Below are 18,813 nucleotides of genomic sequence, written 5' to 3'. Positions count from 1 at the left end.
TTGCACAATGGGCAATGGATAAGGTCCATTTCTGGATCTCTAACTGTACAAGCGATTTATGAATATTTGCATCTCTGGGTTCGTATCTCAGAAGTTCAGCTATCTGCTGCTGAAAATGTTTACATCTGGCGTTGGACAAGCAATGGCCAATACACCTCCAAATCGGCCTATGCGATGCTCCATCAGGGAAGCATGAGCTTCTCTGGTTCACGAAGGATCTGGAAATCATGGGCGCCACAGAAAATCAAATTTTTCATCTGGCTTGCATCAAGGAAGAAAAATCTGGACGGCTGATCGGCGAAGGCGCCATGGACTTCAAGCGCATGACAATTGTTGGCTCTGCGACCAAGAACATGAAACAGCAGACCACATCCTGGTCAATTGCAGCTATGCGAAGGAAGTATGGTGGGGAGTTCTGAACTCTGCTAACTGCCTCTGTAGCTTCATGCAGAACCTTTCCTCGCTCGAGTCCTGGTGGCAACATCTGAGAAGAATTCAGCCGAGAGCACACCGCAAAGGTCTAAACTCCATCTTCATGCTCACGGCTTGGCATCTATGGAAGGAACGGAACAGCAAACTTTTTGATGGACAGTCTCTTTCGGCCATCCAACTGCAAGGCAAAATTCTTCAAGAGATGTCAATGTGGGTTGCAGCGGGTGCGACACACCTCGGTGAGTTGGTTCCCCACTGAGATTCAGCGAACCACCGTCTGTTTGAGGGTTGCTCTCTTTTTATGTAATAGTATAATGCAGTCTTAGTTTTAGGGTGAGCGCGAGACGCTCCGCGTTGTAAAAGCTAATGTAAACTCTATTTCAGCCTCATAATACAATGAAGCGCAGCTCTCGTGCGTTTTCGATAAATTTTTTTTCAACACATACAAATTTCCCTGGTGACAAAAGAAGGAGCCCTGGTTTCTGAGTTGTTTGATCTTTTATGTAATCGAACCTTATGTATGCCTAAATTTCGTCTTCTCTCTTAAATGATATGGGCAGTGCTCCTAATGTGGCGAGCACAGTGCAGAGCCACAAACCGCAATTTTTCACGTGGCCCATCGGGTCGGCTACCAAATTTTGGGTTGGGTGGGCCTGCGCGAATTGGATCTTGTACGGAATCCAATTCAGGTGGGCTAGTTAACTACGTTGGGCTGCTATCGGCCTCTAAGGTTGCAATTCAGGAGAGGCGCTGTTGGCCCAGTTACAGCTCCATCTCTCTCTGTTTCCCGCATCTTCCCCTGCACGCTTCCCATTTTCTACCGCCAAAAATTTCGCAGCGCCTCCACCCCAATTCGTCCAGTTCCAGTCCCCAACTCCAATCGAACCCGCCTCTCCACTTTCTAATCCCCCAAGCCGAAGCAGCAATCGAAGCATCCAGAGGCCGCTCCATCCACACCATTTCTGCTGATTTCACTTTAGGAGGCGAGGTGATGCCCTCGAGGAGCAAGCACAACCGACTCGGCGTCGACGGCGGCGAGGAGGAGGAGGAGGAGGAAGAGATCGTCGGCATCTCATCTGACTCTGACGACTCGGAGTCGGAGGCGGAGCGCGGGGCCGAGGCGGATGACGACGACGACGAATACGTGGGGGAAACCAGTGACGCGGGCGGCGGCGACGAAGCGGAGGAACGAGGCAGCAGCGACAGCGGCGAGGGCGGCGACGGCGGGCGGCCACTTCAGGGTGGGAGGCGCGGGGTTATGGCGCCCGATAGGGAGAGGAAATCGCAGAACGTCGATGCTCTGGTCAGGTACGCTCTAATGCCGTCATTTCTGCCGCTGGATTAGTGGATCTCGTCTTCGATGTATGTGTCCGCGAGCTGGTGCTGTACTAATTGACGCAATATCGCGAATTACTAAGGTTTGAATACGCATGGATCTGGATTGGGGGGTGGGGGTAGTCCTCGATGAATACCTATGAATTTTGATGATAGCCTTGTGCGTTTCTGATGTGAGTTCAGCATTCACATTCAGTATCCTTCACTTCAGTGCGTGATACAACTGAGTCCACACCTTTTCTTTCGAAGTGTTTGAATAAGGCAATTCACTTATAGGCGCTTTTAATACTCTTTGCAAGTTTAGCATAATAGTTCCATCACATAAACCAAAGACCAATCACATACAACTGGCTTGTTTGGACAATTATACACTAGGGTTTAACCCCCCATTCCCATGTGGAGCTAAGCCCGTGTAATTGGAAAGCTAAAAATGTGCCGATTGTTCTCAAGTATTTGATGGGTTTAATTCCTGAAGGAATTTGTTCTATAATATCCAATGGCTGAAGCCTTGAATGTGATTAGTTGGTTTAAGCCCTCTGTCTAACTTAATGTGTGCTGGTGTAGTAAATTATGCATGATGAGACAACAATAATGTCAAAGAAGTTTGACAAGTGAATAACATTTCCAGAAATATTATGAAATTTTTTCTAAATTCAACTACCTGATAGCATGTAATGCCAAGAGTTTATCAATTTTCTGAGACAAGGGACAATCTGCAAGGAACATGTTAAACTTAAACAACTGATAATGTTGCACATTTGTTCTATATAATATGCCATGCATATGCATTGCTTTCATTATTATATTGATTGGCTGGTGGAATTCACAATACATGCATGGGCCCCACTGAGAAGTTCTTGGTTCAAGTCAGTAGTCCAATATGCCTACAAAATAGATAATTGTTTGCTAATCAGACAGAAGATGGTTTTTCCCTGATAGACTAAAAAACTAACAAGCACATTAGCATTATCATGTTTGACTATCTTTCTCTGTTTTCTGTCAGGGGTAACCTGGTTGTAAGGAGGCAGCCGCTCATTCCACGTATTCTTTCGGTTTCTGATGCCGCGGCAATAGCTCGCAAGCCATTCAAGCCTCCATGTCAAAATGGATATAGTGAGAATAATGAGCAGCTTGCTCGGCGCCTTTCAGCTCGTAAAAGATTTGTCCCGTGGGGTTCAACACAGACATTTGCGGTTACACATAATCTTCCACAATCACCTGCTGCTGCCAGTGTTAGTTCATCAGAAAAGGAGGAACCTCTTCCACCTGGCATAGAACCATTGATTTTATGGCAACGTGAGGAATGTGACAAGGAAAACTGTGATTCTGCTGCAATCGAAGTTGATCACCTGCTTGTACGTTACCTCCGACCCCATCAAAGGTATTGCGCTCTTCTTCTGTTGTTTTCCCTCTGAGCAATCTTACACACTTGATCTTGATTTTTGGTGACATTGATATGGTGTATTGCAATTATATCTGTCATTCAAGACTAAAGTATGTTTTTTAAGAAAATCTATTTTGTTCTTTGTTGTGAAATCAGTTGTACGATGATAGTTATGACTAACTTCAGAATGCATCTCTTTAAATGTTTGTTCTAATGCAGGGAAGGAGTTCAGTTTATGTTTGATTGTGTCTCTGGGTCGTTGAGTGATGATGGTATTTCTGGTTGCATTTTAGCTGATGATATGGGGTAATAAGCTAGGCAATCCTGCCCTCTCTTTTCATTATTAAACTTTCATGCAATATGCAATACTAGTATACTAACGGTTTTTCCAACTGTTCATTTGATCACTGTGATAAAAAGCTACTTCTAACCTTTACTTTGTACTTGTCCAGATTGGGGAAGACTTTACAGTCAATAACTTTACTATACACCCTTCTTTGTCAAGGCTTTGATGATAAGCCAATGGTTAAAAGGGCTGTCATTGTAACCCCCACAAGCTTAGTCAGCAACTGGGAATCTGAGATAATTAAGTGGTTAAAAGGCAGAGTGCAGCTGCTTGCACTCTGTGAAAGCACGCGCGCCGATGTTCTTTCCGGGATAGAAAGTTTCTTAAAACCCTTGAGCCGTCTTCAGGTTTTCTTTTGTTTACTCATTATTTTCTTTATATAATGCTATACTAAATGAAATTGTAACTGCAAGTTGACGACAATGTATGCTCAAAATATATGTTGGGTATGAATCATCTTCAGGTACTTATCATATCTTATGAGACGTTCCGCATGCATTCTTCAAAATTTGAAAGACCAGGCAGCTGTGACCTTCTGATATGCGATGAGGCCCACAGGCTGAAAAATGATCAGACACTGACAAATAAGGTTCATCAGTTTATGATGTCATTCTATACACACTATTCATTTGTGCTTTGGGTTCCTCTTCAGCTTTGTTTCTGCTGAAAGTACTAAAATCCATAATGTGCAGGCGTTGGCTGCCCTTCCTTGTAAACGGCGCATCCTCTTGTCCGGTACCCCAATGCAGGTATTTTTTGGTATCCACCATCCCCACCCCCACCTAGCAACCAAAAAAGAACGAAAACACCTATTTTGGAACAATTCATTTGAAAATTGATTTATTCAATATTTTCTGATGCTGCAGAATGATTTGGAAGAATTCTATTCAATGGTGAATTTCACAAATCCAGGGGTTTTGGGGGACGCTTCATATTTCCGCCGATATTATGAAGTAAGTATGGAACTTGACATGAATCAGGCTGTACTGCCGAATTACAAGTTACAGCTGTTCGCTCACAGATAATCGGTATTTTCATGTATGCTTAACGGTGTTTTAGGGGAACGCATGATTAGAACTGTCATTAAGTGTTTTTAATTTACTTCTGCGCTTATAATCACAAACTTTTCCTCTCTGTTTGCCTCTATACCATTCACCCCTAAATGAAGGCACCGATCATTTGCGGAAGAGAACCCACTGCAAGTGCAGAAGAAAAGAAGTTGGGATCTGAGAGATCTGCAGAGCTTAGTGCAAAAATAAATCAGGCAAGTCTTTCCTGCTGAGAAGTTTATTCATAGTACAGAGTATTTCACTGTTTATGATGCGCTTGGTATGCTGTTTTACACCATTAAAGTTATTTGGATGTATTCGCTTATGCTGTTTTCTGCTAGCTGGAGACTAATTACATTGTGATGGTTTCTTTATGATATTCAGTTTATATTGAGAAGAACAAACGCTCTGTTATCCAATCACTTGCCTCCAAAGGTATGCTTTTCTGTCTGCTTAAACATTTTTAAAATAGATTTCGCCTTTTTTAAATGCTTTATCTGCCTTGCCTAACATTGTTGCTGTATAGATTGTTGAAGTTGTGTGCTGCAAGCTGACTCCTTTGCAGACAACACTGTACAACCACTTCATACATTCCAAAAATGTGAGGACCTAATTTTATATTGCTTTTGGTCTCAAATGATTTTTATTAGGTAAATGTTTTATGGTCTGTTATTGACCCTTTCAGGTTAAACGCCTGATATCTGAGGAAGCAAAGCAATCCAAAATTCTGGCATACATTACTGCACTTAAGAAATTATGCAACCATCCAAAGGTAAATAATTTTAGTGTTTCAACTGAAGTGTCTTAAACAGTTTACTTTCTGCAGAACAATTTGTTGCCCACTATAACTTTTTCAAACAGTAGGATTAAGCAAGAACAATGTAAATTTCTCCTGATTATTAACACATACTATTCTGTATTTTATTCTGGAATTCTCAGAATTCTAGCCTCTTGACAGTATATAATTTTTCCATGATAGTGTGCTCTCTAACAGATTGATAGCGATATCACTCCACAAAACAGGAAAACAGGCTAGAACTCTGGGCAGAGAGCTTGTATTACTGTTGTTTTCTGGGCATCATGGATTTGTAATTCATCTTTTTGGTTATAAGAAAAATCCATGATATATTTGTCGGTTGCCTGTCTTCATATTGCAGCTGATCTATGACACCATAAAAAGTAACAATTCAGGTGGCTCTGGTTTTGATGATTGTCTGCGCTTTTTTCCACCTGAACTGTTTTCAGGAAGGTATTTCACACTTCTCTATCTTTTTATTTTGCTGAATCAACTTACAAACACTATTTATTTTATGCAAAGATCTGGATCATGGACTGGTGGAGGAGGAATGTGGGTAGAACTATCTGGAAAAATGCATGTATTGGCAAGATTACTGGGGCATCTGCGTCAGAAAACTGATGATCGTATTGTCCTTGTATCAAATTATACTCAGGTCAGGCATTTATAGCGCAATACTTCGATATGATGTCATAAGGTATAGTTTATGTACTAAGTCCCCACAGCAAGATCTGTTGTCTTAGATGAACACAATTTTTTACAGTAGAGGAAACATTAAAGTATACAGCTAACTGGTGACTAAATCTTTGTTTCAGAAATACTGAATGCATCCCAATATAATTGCTACCTAGAATTTTTTCCTATGCTATAGCTCTTACTAGCTACTAAAACCAAAAGGGCAACTGAGGCTCTTGAAATTAATGTATTAATTACTTCTGAAAAACAATGGGAAAGTGGTAAGCCACTACCAATCCTAAAATCTGCATTGCCTTTACTATCTTGTTTATGATCATACCAGATCCTTACAGCATGGAAAACCAGAGAAAGCTTCAAATGATACGTGTTTAACAACTTAACCAGCAGTCCCGTAATTGGCTGCTCTGTCCAATGATAAAAAGTTCTGCTGGTACAACAAGATACAGATTGGCAAGTGGCTTAAGACTAAGCGGCTTGCTGTGCAGCTCTGGACGTGAGGGTCAGAGCAGATTGATGTAATCTTTGGTCCTGACTTCAATGTGATGGAATGGGGCTTGCTCCCTGGAACTCTAAAGAATACAGATTGGGCATGCCTACTTAAGATCAGCACACTGTACTTTGTGTTAGGATAACCAATACAACATATTTGCCTCACAGTCTCACTCTATTCCGGGACATATGTTTGGTTACCTACTTACCTTCTATGACCACAAAAATGATATATCCAGTGTGTTTGTTTGTGCACACACCCTCATTTCTGCACATCTTAAGAAGATCTGCCGACCTCTGTCGTGCATGCTTGTCATCAAATGAAAACATGCAGTGCTTTAAAAGTGCACTTTGTTTCTGTTCAGGGGCGACGTTAGAGTGTGGTAGGTGGTGCACATGGACCAGGGTGAAGAAAAATAAACAGTGATAACTGGCTCATATGGACCATATAAAATTTTATGTTTTAGATATGTAGTGAAGCACTGGTGGGAGCTTTCATCTCTGGGTACGCCCTTTTTTTGGATACGTAGTGAAGCGGCACACCACCAATCCAGTGACCACCATCATTTCGGTCCTAAGCTTCGCCTCTGTCTCTATTCATGAAGAATACTACTTATTGTAACTAATTGCTTTTGGATACCCTCAAAGTTTGAAATGACTAATTGTTGCCATTTTTTCTTTTGCATCAGACATTAGACCTGTTTGTTCAATTATGTCGGGAAAGAAGATACCCATATGTTAGACTTGATGGAGCAACATCCATTAGTAAAAGGCAAAAGCTGGTGAACCAATTCAATGATCTATCTAGGGTACATAAAATCTGCCGGTGTCCTGAATAACTGTTACAATATACCAGTATATCTCAAATTACTGTATTTGGCAGGATGAGTTCGTCTTTCTACTAAGTAGCAAGGCGGGTGGTTGTGGGCTTAATTTGGTAGGAGGAAATCGTTTGGTTCTCTTTGACCCTGATTGGAACCCTGCCAACGATAAGCAGGTTAATATCTATGCATCTCTTGATCATCACCTTTTGAAGGTTCTTTTGCTGTGTGCCTTATCTCACCTATGTGATCTATTGCCATCTGGAAAGGCTGCTGCTCGAGTATGGAGAGATGGACAAAAAAAGAGAGTCCACATTTACAGGTTCTTAAGCACAGGAACCATTGAGGAGAAGGTTGCCAACCCTGGAACTTGTATTTTAGTTGTCTTTTCTCATTCCTCTTCATTGTCTACTCAAGGGATCGTGATTATTTTCTGGTGTTGCTAATTTGATATGCTTCATCCTTCTATAGGTATATCAACGTCAAATGTCAAAGGAAGGCCTCCAGAAAGTTATTCAGCAGGAGCAAACGGACAACAAAATGCAGGTTCATGTACTTGGAGTCTTGGAGTGACTTTTACTTTCCTTCTAATATTTTTAGGTGCCAAATATATTGATTTCTCATCTTACTTTTTGCAGGGGAGTTCTCTTTCAACAGAAGACCTACGTGATCTTTTTACTTTTCATGAACAAGTCAGGTTAAATCTGTTCCTCTGAATATACATCTTATCCTTCTTTGATCATCTTGTTACCAGTAGGGAACGGCATCTGCAAATGAGTTCCGAAAGACAATAGGAACCAGCTGATTAATAAAATTGGACCTCGCATTGGATAAATGGAGAACTGGGTTAGAAAACATAGCTATCTATTTTTGTTTAATTGTTACCATCAAACCGTGCTGACCTTTTTGTAGCCAACCTTATTGTTCATCCAGTTGATATAGAATGTTGTATCAGTTTTCATTCAATTAAGGTGGTGTAATTACCAATAGATTTCACATTCAAATTCGGTTGTGAGGAATTGAGGACTAAGAAGATGGCATATTCTTGTGTAAAGCGCATGTCACTGTAGACTGATAAATTGTTTGGCAAATTCAGATCATTATCGCGCCCTGTACGTGGACAGTATTTTCTTTAGACAACATAATATCGAACCATTAAGCTTGCTATTTTGGATTAAATCAGACTTCTAATCAATTCTCAAGCTTAACCTATATTAACCTGTCATTGCAATTTTTCAACATTTGCAATTGGCCATCTGTATTCACTATTGTTATCAAAATGCAGTACCTTACTCGATACCTTGCATTATATAATTGCTTACCTGCATTTGGTGCACAGGTCTGAAATACATGAAAATTTGAAGTGTAGCCGCTGTAACAAGGATGGGAATTCGCTTTTAGATGGTAATGGTTTTGATTTAGGAGCAACTGAGCATAAGTCTTCGCTGCCAGGAGTGCAAGATTATATTGATATTGGTGGATTTGGAGAGATTTCTGGATGTTTGCAGAAAATGAATAGTTCACATCATCAGGCAAGTTTTGATGAAATCCTATTTGTTTGCTGTCTAACTATACACTTCCGGAGCTGTTTCAAAGCTCAATAGCTATCGTTTTATGTCCTATTCCCACACTTATCAGATTGGAAGACCTTCTGAAGAAGATTTAGGAAGTTGGGGACATCATTGTGATCCATCAACGGTACCTGATACTATACTGCAGAGTTCTGCTGGTGATGAGGTGATGACCTAAGACCTCACTGCAATTTCTATGTCTGACCTACTCCACTTCAGAAGTTACTAGTTTCCAATGAAACTGGATCCACTTGTTTGTTCATGCGTTGCTTCATTAGATTTAGATAGTTTTTTTTTTTAAAAAAATCTTGATCTAGAAGCTGGCCTCTAGGCAATCAACATATTTAATGTGTCTTTGACGAGAAAAAACCGTTGAAGTACAAAGAATATGTATATGGCTTCTGTGTTGCAGAGCTTAGTTTAAGTTGGTTTTCAGACAACAACTACAATAGTTAACAAATCACATGCACATTTTGCAGGTTTCTTTTGTTTTCACCAATCAGGTTGATGGAAAACTCATTCCAGTTGAATCTATGGCACGATCAGCACCTCATCAACCAAATGGAATAGCAGCTAATGGAGACAAGGAAGCGGGGAAAACCAATTCGCCTAGCAAACCTGGAAAACAATCTTTACTTGGCAAGAATTTGAAGATGATGGGATTTAGTTTAAAGAATTCATCTTTGAAATGTCCAACTAGGTCCAGAACCACATCACCAAATTGTTTGCAAGGGTTGAAGAAAACCAGCCCCTCTTTAGATTATCAGCCTCAAACTAAAAAGCTTCATGTTGCTTCTGATATGTCTGATGATGACTTTGTTTGAGTCAGAATTCAAATCTCCGTATATAATGTCATATGTTGATCTAGTGATCTGCTGTCTCTTGTTTAAAAGCTGTCATCTGCTTTGTAAATACCGCATGCAAGCTGGTGAGTTAACTAGTCATTTTTAGGACTTTTCTCTTGTGTTTGCATCACTTTGCAGAAAGTGTAGCAGATATGTTTCTTAAAATGGAAGTGAAGTATAACTTTTTAGATGCTAATCACCTCTTCTAATTTGTGAAACCTGAAAAATACTGAACAAAACATTATCTGCTGACAATCTGTTTATTATTTGCAGTTCATTTCTAGCAGTTCTAGCGGAAGGGCCAGAAGCCCAATTCTTGTAGCATATTACCATAAAAGGACTGCTTCTTTCTATTTTAATTTTCATACATACATTTGTATTGTCTGATGTGGATTCGGTATTATTTCTGCTTTTCTCATCTGATGCAATGCTAAATGCTTTTGGCTATTTGATAAATATTTTCTCTTAGTCTACATCCATGACGTCACAAAATAAGCTATTTTATTTTTAGCATGCATTATAAGTGTAGTTTTGATAAGTTTATCTAATGATTACATTACTACATTACTACATTCTCCACATGGCCTTGGGGATTGTACCCCTCCTGTCCAAAGTTAGTCGGCGTGTAGCGGGTTCCCAAATAAAGGTTCAGAAAAGAGTGAGATCTGCCCCAAGGACAGGAGACCAACTGGTAGATTTAAGCATGCCATTCCGACAAACAACTAGACCAGCCACTTGGATGATATGCTTTCACCTCCAGCTGTCCTTTATTGAGGCCTTTCCATGTGGGTGACAGGCACACTTTTGAGGTGTTCTAAAAGCTTGACGTTTGCACTCCACTCTCCCCCTTGGCATAGTCAAGTCAAACAGTCTTGGCAATTACTGTTCTGTTAATTCTTAGCATGCGCCGCAGGGTTTGGTGTTCCTTAATTACTGTGAAAGTATAATTTTACTGCAGTATACGGGGATTACTTTTGGGGATCACGCTTCATTTTTCTGTTGGTTCGTTAATTGACTTTTGACCCTCCTACATGGTTGAGATCTGTACTCTTAGAGGGGAAAAACTGTTGGTGTTTATTTCTTTTTTCGCTGAGATCTGTAGGATTAAAGGTAGAAGTCAGGGTCACAATAGGGTCGGTCTTCATTCCCATCCCTCACATGTGCAGTCACAATGGCTAAATACATTACTGGAAGAAAGGAATTAGTGCTGTTCATGTGCTCACATGGGTGCTCTAGATCTTAAGAGCTTTGCCTAAGCTCTGTCGGTTTGACCATTATGAGGTATTCTGGGTCTTCATGCAAGTTAGCTTGTGAGAGTCCCTTAATAGACTGTTTTTTACATGAAGCATGGTTTAATTTCACTTGAGGTGATTCTGTACTTCTGAGAGAAGAATTCTCCATTTGTTGTACATATGGCCTTCTCCTTGTAGGAGCATTGGGTGCAGAATCTCATTTCAGATCATGGTGAAAACATAGGGACGTGTTCTCCCACTCCCCTGTTACCTTGTGATTTGGGGGTTAGACAATAAGGCCTAATTTTATCAAGCCCTATGTTCTGTTATTCTGAAATTACTGCACCACAACCTTATGATCTATTTGCACCCATATTCTGAATACCAATAGGCACCCAAAGGACGAGAGTGGAACATTAATAGTTGGGTATGCCAACCTTATGATCTATTTGCCATAGGGTACATTTCAAAGGATTTACAGCACATGATTGTTCAGAGCGGTCGACAAATTAAAATATCTATGCTTTTTACGACTAGCAGGACTGTCTTTTTCTTTAGTGACACTGCTTTGGAACACTGCACAACTGAATCTTGAGCTCTGGGTTAAAAATTGAAAAGAACTCTACTTGAGCTAGAACTCTGCCTTTCTAACTTTTATGGTGCAAGACAATTCTCCTGCTCAGCATAAGAATCATGTTTCCTGCAGTATAGTTTGCGAAATATATTTCATGGCACATGGTACTGGTGAAAATTTAAGAACAGCAATGTTAATCGCTTTGTCCTGCTGCCAGTCAATTTGCCATCCAGGCAATACAACGCTCCAGTAGTTACCATGCGTTTCAAATGGTCCTATTTCCAACAGGGATGCTGTTGTGATTTATTACAAATAGGACCGACATTGCAATGGAACAAGAACTCTTTGACCGGTCCGTTGTCACCTGGTGGCACAAGACCAAGGATTTGTGTTATCATTGCCTGGTCATAGAGGTGGAACCAAAATGGGGAGGATTCTTGGGGATCACATGGTCCTATTCCGAGAGGTCGATGTCGCCAGCTCACCATGGCTAATAACAAACCGGTCAAGTATCAGTCTAATGATTTTGTCACCAACCTCCCCTTGCTTGTGCTCAGCTCATTGCCTGATTGTACCTCCGTACATTTTTAAGCTAGCAATTCTTTAAGTATGCTCGTTTTCATTTTACTATAGTGCCAGGTTAAATTTCAATTTCATAGGTCATGATTTCTTCCTGATCTCTGATGGTTTAAATCGTGGAAAGTATAGAATTTCAGTTTCCATTTGTTTCAGTTTTTAATCAAGTGGATTTCACAACACTGGCACGATCTGGCTTCTCTTAATTCTTTGTATGTGTTGGCATGTCGCTTCACATCTGTACGTCTGTAGCCCTTTGACCCTTGTGGTGAGGTGGTGACAACGTTAAAATTGTTTCCTGACAGATTTATGTTATCCTCTAGAAGGTCGCTTCGAAGTTTACCTCCCTTTTGACGTTAGGACCGTCAAACTTTTCTTATTTTTTGCTTGGCTCTTGTACTCCAATCTGCTTTGATCGCAGATTACCTGCATTTAGAGTTCTTAACTTGGAGTCGCTTTCTCCCCGAACAGCATATTCGTTTACTTCTAATGACGGTCGCTTTCTGGGCTCATCTTGTGTGCTCTTCGTCTCAGGTTCTCAGCAGTGGCATCTGGTCCCTGATCCGCTCCAAGAAAGCTACTGCCGGCCTACACCCCTGCACCGTCGGCGGTTGGACCGTACTGATTTCTTGTTCCTTTGTATTCGGTTCATGAACGAAGCCTTAAATCCCCCCGTCCTGCATGCTTTCGAACAGTCCCCATGTATGATTCTGTGTCGCACGGTGGATCATGGTGGATCGCCAAGTGTTCAATGAGGAAAGCGACTGTTTTCCACGCCTTGGGACATCGCTAATCTCCTCCCCTGCGATTATGGACCAACCTCTGGGAATGCAGGAAAGGTTAGCTTCTTGTTGGTTTATATGGACCACTAAATTATTAGATGTTGCTCGACAATTATTACATGCTTGATCAGCATTAATAATCTTATGGTATTAGTAGTAGAGAACAAAATCTAGACATGATGATAATATCGACTTGGACACCGGCCCTCAACATAATGAACCGTACAGGATACTGATTATTCATGTTGTACTGGAAATTCGGTGAATTGGGCCCTGAAGAGAGGGTGGTACGCAAGAAGAGTCGAGGAGCGGTTTCTGTAGGATTGGCCGGTCAGACCTTATAATCGTACCTCAGGTTCAGGGGTAAGGTAATCAGTTTCAGTTGGTATTAATTGTTTGCTCACCACTTCTAATTCCATCTTGCAGTACGTGCCTTTTTTTTTATCTTGCCAGAGTAAAAAATAATACAACAGCGTTAGATGAAGCCATGAAGGTAAAATGGTAAATGCACAGTCCTCCAGTACTGTAGTACAACAGACTCTGCACAAGCACCAGTTCGAGAAAAGGAGAAGCTACAGCTCACGGTGCCCAGATCCACGTGCGCAACTACTGAGAGGCAGTACCAGAATTCAATCTATCCAACCACCAAGTTGGATTGTAATCCGCATGTACCTTCGCAATATCGCCAAAGAACATGCATGGAGGCCTGAACAACTATAGTTTGACCGTAGTCAAACCAAGCACCAGCACTTGCCACCTATTCAAGCAACGCTGCCCTTTTTTGTATATAGGGAGACGAGAGAATATTTTTGTGACGACGCCGACGCTCTCGATTCTTCCCCCCCACGTACGTCCATGCGTCGGATCCGTATGGAGACGTGTGATCCATCCCTCGAGATTGCGGACCGGCAACCCAGCCTTCTTATCCCAAAGTTGATAGGGGAAAAAAAGGTCGGAGCAGGTTTGGGAATCATTCCATTTTCCTCCACATGCCCGGGAAAAGCTTAGCCACCATGAACTGTAAAACAATAATCAGCTGGCACAAACTGGTCACTCTGTACTCTTCAAGTAATGCGTGTAGTATTCAATATGCAGTGACCACCGTATTATTTTCATTTATTGCTCAAATATGCTGCTAAATTATATCTACCTCATACTACTTCGTTTTGCATTCGCCTAGTTTGTATACCTAGAAGGCACAAAAGTTGCATATAGTTTCATGAAATTGGGCCGTTATTGTTCTTATTGCTAGATATATAGTTGTAGCGTCAAAATTGGTGAATTTTTGTATGTATTACTCTAGTAGCAACCTCCATTTCCAAATACTTGTCACTTTTGACCACTTTATTTGTTTTAAAATATTTGGCACTTCACGTTTTCCAAGAAACACTTTCTCATTTTGCCCTCATACAAATATTATAGGATGTTCTAGAAACACTTAAAGATAGGTTTGTAAGGGCATTTTAGTCATTTCATTCTTGAAAAGTTGAATTGCCTTGGTAACCATATTTGGTCAAAATTGCCAAGTATTCTAAAACGGAGGTTAGCATTAAACTATCTAGTATGCGGATTGGACAAATATTAGAAACAAAAGGATACTTTGAAGTTTGAGAGTTTTACTTTCATTATTATAAAAAATATATATAGCTGACAGATAGAGAAAGTGTTGTATGTAGAAGCCAGCATAAGAGAGGCAGTCATGTAAAAGTCAATTACACAGGTTAGGAGCATCAATTGACCAATGGTCGATCATCTTAATATATACTCCCTCCGTTCCTATTTATAAGACGTGATATGACATGACACGGTCTCCCAAATTATACTTTGACCATTCATTTATCTTATTATATTATTTATGGTTATAATCATTGGAAAGTACGTTTGATTACAAATGCAACCGTATCAAGTTTACATTACAAAAAGAAAAAATTATTGGCTAAATTATTGGTCAAAGATTGTGAAGTTTGAATATGAGTAAAATACATCGGCGGTCACTAAACTTGTCTCGTGGTGTCATCCAGGTCCCTAAACTCTCAAAATACATTTTCATGTCCCCAAACTTGTCTCAAGGTATCATCTGGATCCCTAAACTCTCAAAATGCATATTTAGAAACCCAAAAAAACAACCTGTCCTCATGTTTCATGTGGATCCCTAAACTCTCAAAATACATTTTAAAATCTTGTCACCTACCACTGATAGAAATGCTACCTCTTCGCTCGTTGCCTTTACAACTACGTGATCAAGCATGTGTTGCTTGGTGCTTGATTGGAGATCTTAAAATGCACTTTGAGAGTTTAAAGACTCGGATGACACCCTGAGACAAGTTGAGGGATCTAAAAGTGTGTTTTGAGAGTTTAAGGATCTAGATGGCATCTTGAGATAAGTTTATGCACCTGAAAATGCATTTTGAGAGTTTAGAGACCTACATGACACTCCATGATACTCCATGACAAGTTCAGAAACCTCTTTGAATCTTGATATACGTGTGGGCTAACGGAGGGAGTAAACACTAGTATTACAGTGTTCTTGCTGCCGGAACACTGTCAGCAACTAAACAACGGGGAAAGGGAATACTACTCACGTTCTGGCCTCTGCATCTCAATCATCGCCGTTTACTCACGGCGGTGCTAAACAATTGCATCGCCCATCCACCGGAGACCTCCACGCCTCTCATTTCGCCAAGCCCCCTCCCTTATATAAACCATCCAAACTAACCGGCCAGCGCCCAAACAGTGCCCATTCGGTTCACCGTCTCTCTTCTTGGTTCTTGCCGCTCGCACTCTCACACCACCACTACCACCACAGCACCTTTTAAAAGCCGCCCCACCACATCCTGCAGCGCTGCACGCGAAGCTCAGCTCAGCTCAGCTCATCAGCTCACGGTGGAAGAGGAGGAGGCGCAGGAGAGGGAGCAGAAGCGCGCGAGGAGGTCAGGCCAGAGCCACGACCGCGGGATAATAATGGCGTGCATCAACATGTACAACCCGGACGGCGCGGCGGGGTTCGGCGGCGGGCCGCAGCCGCCGGCGGCGGCGCTGGGCCCGCGCATCTCCTTCTCCAGCGACTTCGCCGTGGAGCCGCCGCCACCGGTGCAGAACCGGGCGATGAGCCTGCGGTGCCAGGAGGAGGACCTCAACTTCGAGTTCTCGGTGGGCAGCCACCCCATGATGGCCGCGGACCAGCTCTTCTCCAAGGGCAGAATCCTGCCCCTCAAGGACAACGGCGCCTTCGCCGGCCGCCCGCCCACCACGCTCCGCGACGAGCTCCGCGGCGGCGACGACAACGAGAGGGCCTCCGCCGCCGGCAAGGGATCCAGCCGGTGGAGGGAGATGCTCGGCCTGCGGAAGGCGCTCTGCGTCGGCGGCGGCGGCAACGGCCCGGCCAAGGAGGACAAGGGCGGCGTCGCCGATGCCGATATGGTCACCGCCGACATGGCCGCGTCCAATCAGGTTTGGCATCGCCTGCCTGCACTGCATGCGCCCGTAGCTGAGCTTAATTTAATCTGGTCGACACCTTGTCTCATCACAGATTTGTTTTAATTGCTTCACGCAGCAGGAGCTATGATGGTGAGGTGACCGATGGGGAGACGAGAGACAGGCATGGGGCACAAAGCCACGCACTCCACATGAAGCTTTTGTGTCCTCCCTCTCCTTCCTGATGCTGTTGATCAACCTCTTGAATTGTGCTTGTCACCATCATCATCATCCATGGGCTAGGTTTTGTAGATTGTTGTGAGTTTGCTTGTGTGCTAGATGGCCCGTTGAAAAGAGCAAAAAAAATTGTGTATTTTTTCCTGCATAAGTGCTCTGATCTCTCGATCTCTAGCAAGCTGTCCACTAGCTCACTCGATCCATCCATGGTCAGTCTTTGCTTCTTCTTCTTCTTTCTTTCTTTCACTTGTTCTTGGCTTTCTCCACCCTGTACAAAGTGGCTGTGTAGATGGGAAATTTATGGTGCAATGATTAGATTTGCCAGGTGGCCAGATCTGTGAAGTGAGGAGGCTGTAGTTACCAGTGATGGAGCCTTTCTGGCCGCCCCTGTGTGGATCAACAGTGCTCTCCTTTGTCTCGTTGCTCCGCTGGACGAGTATATAAAGAGGGACAAGAGCTTCAGAGCGAGCATGTGTGAGGCGACAGCGAGAGCTAGTGGAGGAAGGGAAGCCTCCCTGCCCCTCCTGGCCTGCATAATGATCATTTTTGTTTTGTTTTGTTCCTGGCCAAAATGATCCCCATCTTTTTCAATCTAGTGGACTTGAAGTGTGATCGATCGATCTTTCCTCTGGGCCGCGCTCCCGACAATGTCCTCTGCAGCCTGTCATGGATGCACAGCTGCATCTATGCTTGCAATGCTTTCAGATCCACCGAATCCTCGCGGCCAATCAAGTAAAATAAATTCATGCCCACCCAAGTTTATTTTAGATGCTCCAAAAAAGAAGAAGAAAACTAGAGGATATACAATTCAGCCGCGGCACTATTGTATTGATGCGAGCATGCAATGCAATGGTGATGTTCGATCAACTTTCCCATCTTTACAGGCAAATAGGACTGTCAACAAACAAACGCTGATGTCCCTTTAGCGGATTTCATGGCCGCCTTGTCTCCATTATCGGCCGTCAGACGGTACGGGCGCCTAGGCAATAGTGGACATATAACAGGATAAGCATGAACCACCACAAGATCTACATAAATGATAGACCTATAGATGATGCTCAAGGCCACTTTGCGTACAGTTGGTTAGGCATTACATTCAGATCGAGGCTATGCTTTAGAGTGTGTAGTGGACTAGTGATGGAGTGCAATGCAAACAAGCTGAAGGAAAAAGAGGTGGTAAATGGCATGGTTTTTCTACCACCACGACTACTGCTATCCTGTCTGCTGGCACAGCAACCAAGCACGCGACCTGTGTAGTGAACACACTGAACACCCCTGCCTGTGATGGCATTGGCAAGGCAAGGGGGTGTAGGGCACAAGAGTTCAAAGGGACCCCATAACGAGTCACGGAGGATGTGTCGCGTCAACAGAGCGCCCCAAAAGCGTGCTACAATCTATGGTGTCGTCATGGAACAGCAACGATCCATGACGAGAGCAATTATAACGAGAGAGAAGCCGTGTTGTTTTCCCTCTAATCTGGTCAGGCATAGGCCTTGGGGTGAAGGCAATAATGCATTCCCCCTTACCTATGAAGCTGGACTAGGAAACTGTTGCCACGGCAGGATCACGTGGAAGCTACGCCCCTATCGCCAAATCCTGAGGGAACTCGCGCCGGATATCTTGGCATGCACCCGTCTCCAGTATGCAAAAATTCCAGGTCGTGGTAACATAGTGGCATTACTGCCACTGATGGATAATAGAACCGAAAAGGGCTTGAAACAGATTGTGTCAAGAGAACTTTGGTCACAATGCAACTTCGTGAAGGATCGGGATGGACGAGCAGGGGTGAATGGGAGCCAACTCAAATTTCTTCGAAAACTCTCGGTTTAAATCCCAAACCAATCCACAAACCTCTCTTCTAACAATATCAAGTCCCTTTAGCTATGTAAGAGCTAATTGACCTAGAAATGATGCTAGTAATCAATTTAGAAACTAACGGAAGTAAGAATGAACCCAAGTAAGTGTCGAAATGAGAGATTCGAAAATCAACACAAAAGTACGAAAACTCCGCAAAAAATCTCCGGAGAATCCGCACCTACGGAGTTTCTGGAAAATTCTCCGGAGAATCCGTAAAAATCTCCAGAATTTCCGCAACTCCAAAAACAGCCTGCGTGAAGAATCTGAAACTCGATAAAACGACCTCCAAAAATCACGAAATTTGAACCGTAGGCGAACAATACCAAGGCTATTCCCAAAGGCTCACTTCAAAAAGGCCAAGAATTGGTTACCAGATT

At 42.6% G+C, this 18,813-nt stretch overlaps 2 protein-coding genes across 3 annotated transcripts; both read left to right on the top strand.

The window, feature by feature from the left end:
• The first annotated feature begins 1,240 nt into the window (after nucleotides 1–1,240).
• Nucleotides 1,241–9,786, top strand: LOC117841374 (DNA repair and recombination protein RAD54). Its single transcript, XM_034721725.2, has 21 exons — nucleotides 1,241–1,740; nucleotides 2,771–3,148; nucleotides 3,371–3,457; nucleotides 3,604–3,844; nucleotides 3,961–4,086; nucleotides 4,190–4,246; nucleotides 4,364–4,450; nucleotides 4,666–4,761; nucleotides 4,931–4,981; nucleotides 5,073–5,147; nucleotides 5,232–5,318; nucleotides 5,704–5,795; nucleotides 5,865–5,997; nucleotides 7,217–7,336; nucleotides 7,411–7,524; nucleotides 7,618–7,701; nucleotides 7,820–7,894; nucleotides 7,987–8,045; nucleotides 8,688–8,880; nucleotides 8,987–9,085; nucleotides 9,399–9,786. The coding sequence occupies exons 1-21, from the start codon at nucleotides 1,424–1,426 to the stop codon at nucleotides 9,741–9,743; spliced, it is 2,916 nt and encodes a 971-aa protein (XP_034577616.1). The 5' UTR covers nucleotides 1,241–1,423; the 3' UTR covers nucleotides 9,744–9,786.
• Nucleotides 9,787–15,641: 5,855 nt separating this feature from the next.
• On the top strand, nucleotides 15,642–16,911 carry LOC117863221 (uncharacterized). 2 transcript variants are annotated; one of them, XM_034746947.2, is made up of 2 exons: nucleotides 15,642–16,378; nucleotides 16,485–16,911. In XM_034746947.2, the coding sequence occupies exons 1-2, from the start codon at nucleotides 15,890–15,892 to the stop codon at nucleotides 16,491–16,493; spliced, it is 498 nt and encodes a 165-aa protein (XP_034602838.1). In that variant the 5' UTR covers nucleotides 15,642–15,889; the 3' UTR covers nucleotides 16,494–16,911. The 2 variants fall into 2 exon arrangements, with proteins under 2 accessions (XP_034602838.1, XP_034602767.1); XM_034746876.2 differs by having other exon boundaries at nucleotides 16,482–16,911.
• Nucleotides 16,912–18,813: the final 1,902 nt, after the last annotated feature.

This window comes from Setaria viridis, chromosome 1, assembly GCF_005286985.2.
Source record: "Setaria viridis chromosome 1, Setaria_viridis_v4.0, whole genome shotgun sequence".
Lineage (NCBI taxonomy): Eukaryota > Viridiplantae > Streptophyta > Magnoliopsida > Poales > Poaceae > Setaria > Setaria viridis.
This window is presented reverse-complemented; position numbering and strand designations above follow the sequence as displayed.

Bases quoted from the DNA above. Each gene is read 5' to 3' on its own strand.
- LOC117841374 (XM_034721725.2), top strand. From the start codon at position 1,424: ATGCCCTCGAGGAGCAAGCACAACCGACTCGGCGTCGACGGCGGCGAG. The intron at 3,149-3,370 runs GTATTGCGCTCT...GTTCTAATGCAG, and splicing joins TACCTCCGACCCCATCAAAG to GGAAGGAGTTCAGTTTATGT. The intron at 4,247-4,363 runs GTATTTTTTGGT...CTGATGCTGCAG, and splicing joins TGTCCGGTACCCCAATGCAG to AATGATTTGGAAGAATTCTA.
- LOC117863221 (XM_034746876.2), top strand. From the start codon at position 15,890: ATGGCGTGCATCAACATGTACAACCCGGACGGCGCGGCGGGGTTCGGC.